General features: G+C 47.9%; 1 protein-coding gene and 1 pseudogene across 6 annotated transcripts in view; both read right to left on the bottom strand.

Moving 5' to 3' along the window:
• The window catches only part of lyst (lysosomal trafficking regulator), a 429684-nt gene that overhangs the window by 277842 nt on the left and 136825 nt on the right, over positions 1–15017 (bottom strand). For all 6 annotated transcript variants that reach the window (XM_085996691.1, XM_085996696.1, XM_085996697.1 and 3 more), the window contains one exon: positions 251–341. In XM_085996691.1, the coding sequence (XP_085852817.1) occupies positions 251–341 (91 nt within the window). The remainder of the gene's footprint in view (positions 1–250; positions 342–15017) is intronic.
• Positions 11361–14795, bottom strand: LOC147112432 (replication termination factor 2-like; annotated as a pseudogene).

Raw genomic sequence — 15017 nt, 5'->3', positions numbered from 1 at the left:
GTATTGTGCACACAATTGTAGAATTCCCACCAAACCTTCAACTAGCTTTCATTTAACATTTGTTTCAGATTTTGTGCTGTGTATATTTAAAGTTAATCCAGTCTTTTGCTACAGTTTGTGAATCGTCAGCAAGCCCATAAATTAACAAGCATCTCGCAACAAAAACAAACTAATGGATCTGTGAGCAACTCCATAAGTGTTACTAGAAGCAAGGATATTTAAATAAACATATAGGAATAGTAAGACAAACCTGGAGCTTTCTCTTCTTGAACAGGTATCTTCCAAACAAGGGGGAGAAGTGACAGGAGTAGAGTTAGCAATTCCTCTCTGCAGGTTAATTCCTATCAAAAGAGAGTAACAAATGACGGGGGGTGAGCACAGTTAGACCGTATTCAAAGCAAGCCTCCATCCAGTTGCCTGAAAAATTTCCAAGACAGTCTAGAATCAGAGGCAATACTTCACGCATATCATCCAATCAGAAAATGCTGCTGGTATTTTACACTGCTCCGTGAATGTTTCTAATAATAACAAGGCAGTTCAAACCTTTCATGTTAAAAGAATTCCTCACTGCGGAGCAAAGAGAGACATTAAGTGAAAATTAAAAACAAACAATGTGTGTTCTGAGAAAATGTTAAATAAGAAACATAGTCAAGTGGTTATTTTCAGAGCTGCTGACTTCTGCTGCTACTACAGTCCAGTGACATGGCAATGTTAATTATTTAAGAGACCTCACTCCCACTGGTACAGTCATAATCATTGCATTGGCCACATTTTAACACATCAGAACTCTAGCTTTCAAGAGCGTGGCAACTTTAACAAGGCTATCTCTAGGGATATTGAAATCACTGATGTCTTTTTGCTTCTCAGCTCCATTAAAAATTAGTTTTGGACATAATGCTTGGGACTTCGAGGCAACTTAACCTAACAACGGAAGGAAGGAAAACCTTCATTAGTTTTGTTGCAAACAAAGCTTTAACTCAAATAACCAATTCTTCTGATAATCAGCAGTTTAAAAAAAACATCTTTCAGAAGAAAGACTTGCATTTACATGCCACCTAATCACACATCAGAAACATATCAAAATCTTCAGATATAACAAATTACTTTAAAGTGCAATGGCTAAAGTAAGCAGACACAGCAGCCGTTTAGCACACAGCTAGATTCCACATAAAGCAATCAGATGAACGATTATTGCTGTTAGGGGATGAATGTAGGTCAGAGCCCCAGGAGAATTCCATGAGTGTCGTGGGATCATTTAAGCCCATCGGAACAAGCAGAAAGGTCTGGCTTTAATGGCTTGTCTGCGGACAGTGCAGTGACACTGCCTAGATTGTGGTCAAATATCTCAAACCTGAAAAGGTTAACTGTGCTCCCATGGAATCCTATGTTTTGCCTTGGCTATTTAAAATCTCTTCCATTCTAGATATCCGAGTGCTTTGAGCAGCAGCCAAACAACACTATGATACCCCTGTATGCAGATGATGTTTTTAAAATCGAGGCCTACCTCTCCTGGATGCTGAAGTGTATTTGGCAGTGTGTGCTTTGCTTGTCTATTATTGTAAATTGTAGCAAATCAAGGGTCATGGCCCTGAATTAACCTCCGTGGTTTGGGACTTGTTCTCATTGGGACTTGTCCTCATTGCATTGCACGGTCTAAGGTTTTTAGTATTTGATGGTGCAGATTTCTCCTGATCTGCACCACTTGTACTGTACTAATTATTCGCCCATACTTAAGCAGTTTCATGAATAGACCAGGTCATCTCCCCCTTATGCTTCTTAGAAAAACTTAGGGGGAGAAATTGAGTATAGCCCCGTTTGGGGCGCCAGCCTCGCCAGGGCACTAAAAGTAGCGCCCCGGAAGCATTCGCGGCCGCCTGCTGGAAATTGAGTGGTAACGCCCCAAAGGGACACGCGGCGCTACTGTAGGCGCCCCGCATCCCTCTTGGGGCGCTGCGACTGAATATCGTGGCGCAACGTGCCACAGCGCCACATGCTGCGGCACGTCGCGCTGCGGTATTGCAGGCCTTCCTCCCCTTCTTAAAGGGGAGGGGCCTTGTGCAGCGCGATCTGGGGCCCAGCTGGGCCCCCGAGGATCAGGAGTGCAGGCAAGAGAGCCCGGCACCGAAGAGAAGTGCCGGGCTCTTGGAACGCAGCCGGCACTCTGCTGGGGCGGGGGGGGGGGGGGGGGGTTCAGGAGACCGGGGACGGGAGCGCAGGCAGGTGCTGGCAGGCGGCCAACAACAAAAATGGCCACCCCGCACCTCTCCTTTAATTTGCGCCTCCCCAGCCGCAGGTAGGCCCCCCTGAACCAGTCGGACATCGCGTCCGGCGGTAAAACAGGGGGCGCTGCCAAATATCACGGCCGGGGCGTCAGCGGGGCGCTGCGCACACCGATGTCATCGGTAGCGGTGCAGCGCTAACGGTTAGCGCCACCACTAACGTCCCGCGGAATTTAGCGGGAAGCATGGACAGTGCCGCGCCCGGATGCCAGTTGGCTTGCGACCCACTTAGCGCCCTCTTAAGGCGCTAACGGGTGGCGCAACCTACTGAATTGCTCCCCCTTAGCGTTTTAAGGATAAATATTTTTCTCCATTTGCTTCATTGCAAGTGCTCCCTGCTAATATTCCCCTTCCCACCTTTGTGGAATAGGATTCTACAGTTCATATATGTTAGTCAACTTCCATTGATTAGACTTATGCTATTGCAAAGCTTGCATTATCTTTGGGTTGCACTTGAGACTGGATCCCTACAATGGACACAATCCATAAATGGAATCAGTGGTCTCATGCCATTCCTTTCTCACATCTAACCCCACTCTGGTAAGAACGCAAGTTATAGGAGCAGGAGTAGACCATTCAATAAGATCATGGCTGATCTGATCTTGGCCTCAGCTCCACTTTCCTGCCTGTTCCCCATAACCCTCGACTCCCCTGTAGCTCAAAAATCTGTCTGTCTCCGCCTTGAATATATTCACTGACTCAGCCTCCACAGCTCTCTGGGGTAGAGAATTCCAAAGGTTCACGACCCGCTGAGAGAAGAAATTCCTCCTTCGATTTTGGGTATAGTCACATGGGTTTGGTAAGATACATGGTGCTATTAGCATATTTTGCAAGGTCTGTCTGCCTGCTCTTCACTGTGGGGAAAACCAGAATCCTTTCCTTGGTGTTAGGAAGCATCTTTAAATGGAGAAATGTATGCCCGCTGTAGCCTTCCACTGACTGGAAGACAATTTGATCCAATCCTTCACCTCCCTATAAGGCAAGGATTCTTTGAAACGGGCAATTAAAAAAAAAAGTTTTGTTCCACTCCAAAAGCTATGTGTTACGTTTCCAGGCAGGCGTTGGAGTATCATTGAAAAAACTGCTCAGTGTTCAAGGAGCTATTATGAAAGGTAGCTTAATCAGAAAGAATGAAATATTGTCTTAGTCTAACTCAGGCTGAACATATTCATGGAAGATCTCCCTTTTTGAGTTATTGTGCATGAGGGGTGGGCTGTGTTAATTCCTCAGTTGGCTTAGATTAGCTGTAGGACAGGACTCAATCTAGAGGCTTCCACTTGTCCCACCCATATTATTTGCCTATTTTCCTCTGATATTTATCTTCCCGCAAGCATCATGTCCAGTTATCTGCCCCAACTATTTATTCCCTCTTGTTGGGGCCTTTGAAGTCCTAAATATCATACTCAAGCCCTTTCCTAGCATAAAATTCAAGGCTTGTTGCTGTCTTGGTCCCAACTACCTCACCATTACTTGGGCCTGAATAGTTTTCTTAGAGTCCTTTGCTTAGTCCTCGTCAAGACTCTCATACGCCAACATCGCCTTGATTTCTACAAACATTTGACATTACTTTTGATTGCCTTAATACTGTTTCTAATATTTACTATGTGCATATGTCTGTTATTGTTGTAATAATACTATTCTGCTTTGTGTACTGTGATGTTGTACCTTTTACTTTATCTTTATTTTCATCCTTGTATGTTTGAGCTATTGCTATGTAATGTAAAAATTCCAAAAGTAAAGGCATAAAAAGGTTAAAAAAAAGTTTCTAATTCTCAGGTGTTCTAACCAATCTCCTGGAAACTTTCTGAAATACATTTAGCATCAGTTGCATTTCTACTGTGACCAGTCCAAGATACCTCAAGTTGGTGTCGCACTGCTTGCCTAAATTCCATTTCAGCACATATGTACCAGAGTTAGATCACACATGCGACATCAAAAGAACCCCAAAAAATGTTCCTTGGGGTAATGGTGAATGTAGTATATTGTGTATAAGCTTATCAAATAATACTTGTTAATTTAATGAGATTCATTTTTCTTCTCAATCATACAGGTGCTTATTTAAAAAGCATGCACTTAAAGACCAGTCATTGATGCCCTTGTGAATCTACATTGGCTCCCGGTTCTTCAATGCCTCAAATTTAAAATTCTCATATTTGTGCTCAACTCCCTTCATGCCCCCCTCCCCGCCTATTTCTATAACCTGCTGCTCCTCCCCCAATCATCTTCTTTGGCTTAGCCTCCATTTCTTTGATTATGCCTCAGTGAAACATCTTGGGATGTGTTTCTGTGTTAAAGGTGTTGTAGCCAAACATGGTTAGAATGGTGCTTTTCCACCTATTGGAGAGATCAGGGATAGGCAGTGACCAATGTGTAGTATAGCCCACGGGGAAAAGGGTATGTGGTTAGCCCCAAGGTATGCTATCTCCCATTCACAATACATACAAGATCAAGTTTCAGTTCACAAGAGTGCTTTTTGTGCTGGAAACAAGTAATTTGTGTTGGGACACAGTCCGAATTGTAACAGCATAGTCAATGAGTTCCTATAGCAGTCAGCAGGGAAAAGAGAATGAAAAAAAGCCCATAACTTAATACTTGGGTGCACTTTCTAGCCACAACACTGAACACATGAAAAAAGATAGGAAAAGATCATGAGGCCCACCAATAATGCCTAATGCAGACTGAATAACCCAAGCACTGACCCAACCCCTAATTATGCAATCTCCTGGGAGAGGCAAAAACAGAAAAAATCCACTGGCCAATTTTGGAAAAACTCTGGGAAATTCCCCTCCTACTCCCTAAGCAAACTGCCGTCCATAAATTCTCACAATCCCAACTACAGTAATGTAGGAACTTGGGTTCCTAGCCGGAGAATTGAGATCGACTCAAAATATCAAATACAATAAAATTTAATGAACAAACTAAGCTGTACAGGAAACTGTAGGATACAATGCAAATAGGTCTGGTCTGCTTGAAAGCCTCTCTGGAAACTGCTAGAAGGTTCCGAGCTCAACTGCTAGCAGGTTCCGAGCTCAACTGCTAGCAGGTTCCGAGCTCTGACGTCATGACGTTCTTCCCGCCGTTGAGAGATCACGTGACGGACGGCATGACATCATCACGCGGAGTACAGGAAAGAAGCCCTAGTACAGTTAACAGATACATTAAAGGTGCAGCCCCCAGCTGTACTACATTGCTGTAAAAGAAATTATGTACAATTGTCCGTAATCCTCTGGTGGTTCCGCCACATGCGCCCCCCCAGAATTGCTTTTAACAGAGAAGGTAAAGCGAGAAGGGGGTCTGACGAGTCTGTCCGACCGACTGCGACACCCCGGCAGCTGGAACGGAGCGCTAGATGATGAACTGGCCGTTGGCTGTGGTTGGGATGACGCCGCAGGCGGAGAAGAGGAGGCCGGCTGTGGTCGACCCGGTGAGGCGGGCACTGGCGACTCGGCGGATGACTGTGGCTGTAATGGACCGGCAGTCGACGGTGGACGACCACGATGAGGCGGCTGAGCGGTGACGACTGGTTCGCTCAGATCCAGATGCGCCAGTTTCAACCGGTCAATGGAGATGTGGTCAGGCTTACTGCCGACATCGACTGTGAAGGACTTGTCACCTGACGAGATGACGTGGAACAGATCTGTGTAAGGCAGTTTGAGCGGGTTTTTGCGAGCATCCTGCCGAATGAACACGTATTCTGCGCTAAGATCCACCGGGACATGGGAGCGCTGCAGGTCATGATGCGACGTAGGCACTGGGATGAAATTCCTAGCCGCTTCCTGGTGGCCGACGAGCTGCTGAGCTGGGGACCAGGGTTCCGTGTGAGGAGGAAGAAAATCGCCAGGCACTCAGTGGTTGGCCGTAAACCAGCTCTGCTGAAGAAGAATGCAGGTTGTCCTTAGGCGCCGTGCGAAGACCTAGCAGCACCCAAGGGAGCCTGTCCACCCAACTAGGCCCACGGAGACTAGCACGCAGTGCAGCTTTAAGGGACCTGTGGAATCTTTCACACAGACCGTTCGCCTGTGGATGGTAGGCGGTGGTACGATGAAGCTTGGTGCCCAAACCTTGAGCTACGGCGTTCCAAAGCTCAGAGGTAAATTGAGGCCCCCGGTCGGAGGAGACGTCAGCCGGTACCCCAAACCGAGCTACCCACGACGAAATGAAGGCTCTGGAGACGTCTGCTGCTGTGGTGGCAACCAAAGGAATTGCCTCTGGCCACCTGGTGGTGCGGTCTACCACGGTGAGGAGGTGAGTGTACCCGCGAGAGGAAGGGAGAGGACCAACCAGGTCCACGTGCACATGGTCGAATCGACGCTCCGGAACCGGAAAAGTGGCGACTGGGGCCTTAACATGGCGTTGTATCTTGAACTTCTGGCAACTCACGCGGGTATTGGTCCAGTCACGGACGTCGAGATGCATGCCCTTCCAGACGAATTTCTTTGCCATGAGTCGTTGTGACGCTCTCATGCCAGGGTGTGACAACCCGTGGATAGTGTCGAAAATTCTCCTGCGCCATTCGACTGGAACAATTGGACGTGGGACGCCCATCGAGATGTCACACAGGAGTGTGGTCCCTGCGGCCTGGAAACTGACATCAGCCACTTGTAAGCTGGAAGGTGCGGTCCGGTATGCCTGCACTTCAGGGTCTGCCTTCTGTTCTTTTGCCAAACCAACATAGTCGACTCCCAGGTGTACTGCGTGGAGCTGGGCGCGGGAGAAACAATCCGCCACCAGGTTGTCCTTGCCCGAGACATGTTGTATGTCGGTTGTAAATTCAGATATGTACGTAAGATGACGTTGTTGCCGTGCCGACCATGGTTTCGCTGTCTTGGCCATTGCAAAAGTAAGTGGCTTGTGGTCTACAAAGGTCGTGAATGGGCGTCCTTCCAGTAGGAAGCGAAAATGGCGGATGGCCAGAAACAATGCCAACAACTCCCTATCAAAAGTACTATACTTGCGTTCGTTCTTCCGCAATTGGCGGCTGAAGAAAGCCAGTGGTTGCCATGTGCCGTCGACCCACTGCTCCTGTACTGCCCCGATGGCATCATCAGATGCGTCAGTGGTAAGGGCAATGGTTGCGCCCGGAAGGGGATGTGCCAACATGGTCGCAGCAGCCAAAGCGTTCTTAGTGTCGAGGAAAGCCTGGTCCATCTGGGATGTCCAATCGATCGGGTCTTTGCCCGATTTACCTCTGAGGGCCTCGTACAAAGGTTGCATCAACAATGCCGCCTTGGGGACGAACCGATGATAAAAATTGACCATTCCCAGAAATTCCTGGAGGGCCCTGACAGTCTGAGGAAGAGGGAACGAGGTGACTGCTTCCACCTTCGTGGCCAGCAGGACGGCGCCTTCTGAGGTGATTCTGTGTCCCAGGAAATCAATGCTGTGCAACCCAAACTGGCACTTGGCCGGGTTGATAATAAGGCCATGTTGGCTGAGACGAAAAAAAAGGGTACACAAGTGCATAATGTGTTCTTTCGTGCTGTTACTGGCAATAAGGATGTCGTCTAGGTAGACGAAGATGAATGGCAGATCGCGCAACACGGAATCCATGAGACGTTGGAAGGCTTGTGCTGCATTCTTCAGCCCAAACAGCATACAAAGGAACTCAAAAAGCCCGAAAGGTGTGATGACGGCAGTTTTGGGGACGTCCTGAGGATGCACAGGCACTTGATGATAGCCTCGGACGAGGTCTACTTTGGAAAAGATGGAATTTCCTGCCAGATGGGCCGAAAAATCCTGAATGTGAGGAATTGGGTACCGATCCGGTGTGGTAGCCTCATTCAGGCGTCTGTAGTCGCCGCATGGTCGCCATCCGCCGCCCGGCTTAGAAACAATGTGTAAGGGCGAGGACCAAGGACTAGTCGAACGTCTAATAATACCCAGGCGTTCCATTGTATGGAACTCCGCCTTGGCGGCCGTGAGTTTACCGGATTCCAGCCTTCGAGCTCTCGCATAAATGGGGGATCCTGTCGTGGTAATGTGGTGCGCCACACCATGCCTCGTGACTGAAGAAGAAAATGTGGGCCTGGTGAGCTCAGGGAACTCACTGAGAAGACGAGAACACTCATTTGGAGATGGGACTGCACAGGCACCTGACTAAGACATCGCGGTGCTTCGGGTGGCAGGGGACCGAGTGAAAAGTGGAGGCACTGATTAGCTGGCAGTGTCGGACGTCGACGAGAAACCCGTTTGCGCAGAAGAAATCTGCCCCCAGGATGGCCTGTGAGACTTTCGCCGTGATGAACTCCCAAACAAAACGTTGGCCGCCAAAACTCAACTGGACCCTACGCTTTCCGAACGTGCGAATGGCCGCACCATTGGCTGCCTCGAGGTGGGGACCTTGACCGCCGGATTGAAGATCTAGCTTCGACGCTGGTAGGATACTGCACTGGGAGCCAGTATCACAGAGAAAACGTCGCCCTGACAGGGAGTCTGTAATGTATAGGAGTTTCCCTGCGGACCCAACGGCCATCGCAACTCCGGCGTGTCCCTTAGGCCTTATTGATCTTCTCAGAAACCGCTGGTTTGAGGTAGGTTTTATTTTGGTGAGAAACTGCAGGGCGGACGGCAATTTCTGGCCTTCGCGCCGAAACGAGCGTGGTATGCACACCAGCCTGCAGGAGGAGGAGGAGGAGGATTCGCTCTTGTGGGGGATGGGCGCCTCGTGGCTGCACATGATTGTTGCGAGACGGTGAATATTTTATCCGCTTCCGCGGCGAGTTCAGCACAATCCGTGATCGCGGAATTGGCCAAGGCCGTCTGTACTGGCTCTGGTAGTTGACAGAGAAACAGCTCGCGGAACAGAAAACATTGTGATTCCGAGCCCAAAAGCGTGAGCATTTGGCTCATGAGCTCTGAGGGTTTTGAGTTCCCGAGGCCGGGCATGGAGATAAGTCTGCGAGCGCGATCCGACTGGGACAGACCGAAAATCTACAGTAAACGTGCTTTTAAAGCTTCGTACTTGCCATCGTTCGGTGGACTCTCGAGGAGGCCGACGACCCGCGAGGCCGTGGCGCTGTCGAGGGCGGAGACCACGTAATAATAACAGGTCGAATCCGCTGCTACTCCCCAGATTGCAAATTGGGCTTCCGCCTGGAAAAACCACACGGCCGGTTGTTGCTCCCAAAATTGCGGCAGTTTGAGGGTGACGGCGTTCGTGTCCATGATGTAACTTCAACGAAAATTGTTCGAAGAAATCGGGGTCACCAATGTAGGAACTGGGGTTCCTAGCCGAAGAATTGAGATCGACTCAGAAAATCAAAAACAATAAAATTTAATGAACAAACGAAGCTGTACAGGAAACTGTAGGATACAATGCAAATAGGTCTGGTCTGCTTGAAAGCCTCTCTGGAAACTGCTAGAAGGTTCCGAGCTCAACTGCTAGCAGGTTCCGAGCTCAACTGCTAGAAGGTTCCGAGCTCTGACGACATGACGTCATCACGTTCTTCCCGCCGTTGAGAGATCACGTGACGGACGGCATGACGTCATCACGCGGAGTACAGGAAAGAAGCCCTAGTACAGTTAACAGATACATTAAAAGGTGCAGCCCCCAGCTGTACTACATTGCTGTAAAAGGAATTATATACAATTGTCCGTAATCCTCTGGTGGTTCTGCCACATGAAACTCTTTTGTATCCGGCACCTACAAGACCAGGATGGTGCCAGTTGATGAAAAATTCCGGATAACAGAGAGTTAGGCAATTTTTAACACAAAAAATAAAAACCACGGACTAACTCGGCCACTGTGGGAAACTCTGACTCAGAAAAACAAAAAAATGGATGAATTCGGCAAGATTACCGGTTATCTATTTTGTCGGTTATTAAAGAATTCCGGATGATTAAGTGCCGTTTAAACAAGAGTTTACTGTACTTAACCGCTAAAACTGAAAATGTCTCCTTCACTCAGAACCTGTAAAATTCCCTTTTAAAGGACAGCGTGAAGCCTTATCCACACTATGTTTGTTCCAGAGGGCAATGACTCTCTGCGAACAGAAATACTATCTGGCATCTAACCTAATTATTTTCCTATGAAATTTGCATGCATATCCTCTAGTTCTACCACCCTTATGCATCTCAAGTAACCTATCCAATCTGACTGAGTCCAATTCCTTCAACATTAAAAAAAAATCCTCTAAACCAGTGGTTCTCAAACTTTTTGTTGATTGAAGGGTCCCTTTTCAAATGTATTAGTGATCACGGCCCTACATCTGCCCCATTGTATTGCTACTGTACCAGGATCTTCTGACAATGAATTGCAATATAGCTATGGTGACATTTACAAAACAGGAATCCCTCAAGTATGCATGTATAAAATGATAGTGATTTTAAAGCATTGATTTTTTTTTAAATTACAAATGCATTGGTTATTCAGTATATTCAAATGCTGCCCAGATTATTATGTCAGATTTGCTCCTTGACCAGCCCTTGACCGTGGACAGACAGATCTAATGTAATGTATGTCCGACGTATGGGGCCTGTTCTTTTTAGCCGTATCCCAGCGCTGCTGCAGCTGGTTGGTAGTCGAGATGGGATCTTTGTTTATAGATGGTTGGTTCCTCTCCAAACAGCTGGCCCTGCGCTTTTCCACCTCAGACTCCTGTTGCTGGCGGTGGCATCGCAGCCGCTGCTGGCCTGCAGTCTTTTCCCCTCCTCACCACCCCACCTTTTATTTTGCTGAAAATTTTAATTAACCATAGATAGAGATGTCATCAGATACCTTTACAAAATGTTATTTCAGTAAGCCAGTGGATTGGATCCTAGCCACTTAGTGTAGCTCGTTGAGTGATAACTCATTGCTAACCAGCACTTGCACCACTGAGGTACATTATAAGCACATGGGTTCTATATACTTTCAATAATTGAAATAGTATCAAATAAAGGACAAGTTGTTAATATCCTACACAACGGGAAGACTGACAGGACTCTACAAACAAGTACTCACCTGTAGAGTTACCTTCTCCTTTGTATAACAGTGCACTACAGAAAGGCTTTTATCTAAAGATAATAAAGCTACATCCCATCAATTTAACACCAGATAAGGAAAGACAAGAATATATATTTTTTTAAGCATTGCTGATTATCTCAGTAATATTAAGCTGTATGAGTGATCTAGTTGGGTTTCTGCTCCCTTGAGCATTTAGCTGTGCTATGGGATGTGAAGATGGATTTGTAAGCCTCAGATTTCACCCCAGTTTCTGTTAGAGATCATTTGGTAAGGCCAGAAACAAGTTTACAAGCTTTCCCAGATGCAGTGGATGTGGAAGGTGACGATGACTGTGCAATTATTGTACCGGTAGTGCTCAAAAAAGCACTCAGCATCTTATCAATGGATACTTTATTTTCTTTGGGGGAAAAATTCGTCCCCTCAGCGCCTCCAGTTAGCGCCAGTAGATGGCGCTAATGGGGCGCCAGACAGTATCGCCGGGGCAAGGCAAATCCAGCGCCACATGCAAAATCCCGCACCCCCCCGTAGCGCCGCCGGTAAGAGGTATCACCAGGAACGTCAACGCCAGGTAGATCGTGACGACAGTGAGCGTGGAATGCTCACTGACTGCCCAATTTGCAAAATTGATTCTCGCCACTTACCTCACCGCCTGGAGTAAACACCGACTGGGAGAGCAGGCTTGCAGCACCAGGAAGCTGGCTCCAGGGGCATTATTTAAAGGGATCATCAGTAATCATTCGCAGCTGTCAGGTTAGTGCAGTTTCAGTGGTTTTTTGTTAGGTTCACCCACTGCAACAGTTTAATTCAGTAATTTCAAGGTTCTTTTGTATCAGGAGTCTTTTGGCAACTAAAAAGTAGCTACATTTATTCTTCAGATTCAAACTGCTACACTTGGTAACATTAATGAGGGCTGTACTAGCATGCCACCTCACCCTCCAGGATCTACAGCAGAGGGAGCGTAGGCAGCGAGAAATACAGGAACATGTGCGTAGAGGAGGGCCACCAGGGCTCTCACCAGGAGGCCTTACCCTCCGAGGGTATTCCAAAAGCACTTCTCCTACCTCCAATTAAGCAAGGAACAGTGTATTAGAAGGCTTCGCTTCACAGAACTCTGACACCTCCTGCAACCAAACCTCCAGCCTCAGACCAGGACTCTCCCAGTGGCAGTCAAAGTCACTATGGCCCTCAATTTCTTCGCCAGCGGATCCTTCCAGTCTGCAACAGAAGACATAGCTAACATCTCAGTTAGCCATTTCTCGCTGCATCCAGGAAGTCAGAGGCTCTCTGCAGCAAGAGAAGGGACTACATTGGCTCCACGATCACCAGAGAAAAGCAGGATAGCAGGCCCCACATGGTGCAAGGCGCCATCGACTGCACCCACGTGGCTTTGCGGGCACCACATAATAATCCTGAGATCTTCCATAACCGCAAAGGCTACCACCCACTTAATGTGCAGTTGGCGTGCGACACACAGCGAATCCTTAATGTCAATGCCCGCTATCCTGGCAGCAGCCACTATGCCTTCATCCTGCGCCAGACCAGTGTGCCAGCACTCCTCCAGCCACCACGCCAAGCTCGAGGGCGGCTGCTCGGAGACAAGGGCTATCCGCTCTCCACCTGGCTCATGTCTCCCCTCCGTAACCCCAACACTCATGCCCAGAACTCATGAGAGCCATCCTGCCACCAGGAACATCATTGAGCAGACCATCGGCTTATTGAAGCAACGGTTCTGCCACCTTGACTGCTCGGGAGGAGCCCTCCAGTACTCACCAGAGCAGGTTTCCCATTTCATGGTGGTCTGCTGCATGCTCCACAACTTGGCCATCATGAGGGCGTAGCCCTTGCCAGCAGGGATTGCAGGATCACCTCAGGAGGAGGACGAGGATGAGGAGGAAGCAAGACAATCAGCCTTTTGAACGGGCTGTCCATGACCGAATCATTAGACTACGATTCACATTAGACTACAATTCACATTAATGAAACCCCAGATTCCCGTAGCTCACCACATCCCCATCATACAATCCCTGTCGCATGGCGTATCACAGCGTCCTCCTGGGCGCAAAGTTGAAATGAGAGAGACCACAAAATATTCCAAACTCCATTAATAAATTAAGCTATAAACATATCACATGATTTCTAATAACTAATTATCCTTGTGCCTGCCATAGGTTAATAGCTGTCATCATGTGCAAGGTGTGCGATGTGGGTGTGAGTGTTGCTAGGTAGAGATTGTTGGTAGCTGAGTGCTGGGATTGTGGTGCTTTGGGCAGTGTGTGAAGATTGTGGTACAGATGGTGGTATGTAGCATTTGCTGAAGCATTCACTCACCCTGACCACCAGAGTGAGGTCATTAAATTTCTTCCTGCACTGTGTGGGGGTACTGGGGACCAGAGTGCTGCCCGAGACGTGCTGCACTATCTCCCCCCACATCGCATGCAAGACTTGTGGCGAGGGCCTCCTGCCACTTGCAGGGTAGAGCACCGCCCTCCGTCTCTCCACAGCGAAAACCAATACCTCCAATGCTTCATCGGAGAATCTACCGGCTCTCTCCCTGGGGCATGGACCTGCCACAAGCACACCTGGTTCAATCTTGCGGCTCCTTCTCCTTCTTCTGCTTGCTGCTGCATAGCCAGCAATGCGGAGAATGAGGTGCTGCAGCATCAATGAACCTCCCCTTTAAGTAGTGAAAAAAGCCTGTGGCAATGATGGGTTGCGATTCGACTGCACCCGATATTGGTCCACTCTAAGTCTAACGCCAATGAGCTTGGGTTTTAAGACTTGATTTAGGACTCCAATCATTTTATTAAGCAGTGAGCACAAATTTTGCATGCAGTCTAAAGCATTTGCGCTGGCGCTAATTCTCCAACTTTTCTACTGACACCACCCATTCCTTGGCTATAACTAATTTCTAGCCCTTTGGGTTTCTAGCTCGATGGTCCTGAGATTTCTTCGGTAAGTGCAGAAACAGCCTCAGTTGCCTTGGATTTCTTTGTTTTCTCAGCTGAATTTTCTTTCCTCCATTTTCCTTCTAAGATCTGCCATTTTCTCTTTACTCCCATTCAGTACAATCACATCATCGTCATCTTTGAAGGATTCCCACACTTGTAGCAAACGTCAGTCTTTATCTCTTTCATAGCATGATCTGAGAAGATAAAGCCAGACACAGACACGGAGGTAACAAAATTTCTGTCATCGATTACTTCCCAAACCAATCATGGGACAGATGAAAGCAACATTGTGCAGGTCTCTATACTCGTCACCCTTTGTGTTGACCATGTCGCCTTTCCAGGCTGGATTTAGCTTCTTCACATCCTTCAGGATCTTAATGTGTGTTGCAGTCTCTATGATATATTTCTCTGGAGATCTGTCCCAATAAATATTCAATGACAACATTGCTGTTGTACAATCTGCCGAGCTCACAAGCGACTACGGGTTTCCTCAATGGTGTTTGACTAATAGCACAGTAATTCCAGCGGGCAACCAACGCAGCATTTATCATCAACCTGCTCCACCTTCTTGGGCCCCTTCACCAGCTTGTGCTGCTTGGGGATAGTGCCTCCATCACAGCCCATCGCGTCCCTTCTTCCTCCTCTTCCTGCAGCGCACAGTCGCTGCTGCCGCCGCCATGGTAACCATTCACCGCCCGGTTCAAAAGCACCTGGCCGCTGCACACCGGCTCACTCTCCATCACCAATTGGGGCTTTCTCCACGAACCCCCTGGAAAGTTTCCACAGGCCCCAGTTTGAGAGCCACTGATCTAAACTTTAGTTTCTCTGAAGTAAATAGACAGCCTA

Source organism: Somniosus microcephalus, chromosome 9, assembly GCF_052327205.1.
Source record: "Somniosus microcephalus isolate GS21.2 chromosome 9, FLI_Smic_1.0, whole genome shotgun sequence".
Classification (NCBI taxonomy): Eukaryota; Metazoa; Chordata; class Chondrichthyes; order Squaliformes; family Somniosidae; genus Somniosus; species Somniosus microcephalus.
This window is presented reverse-complemented; position numbering and strand designations above follow the sequence as displayed.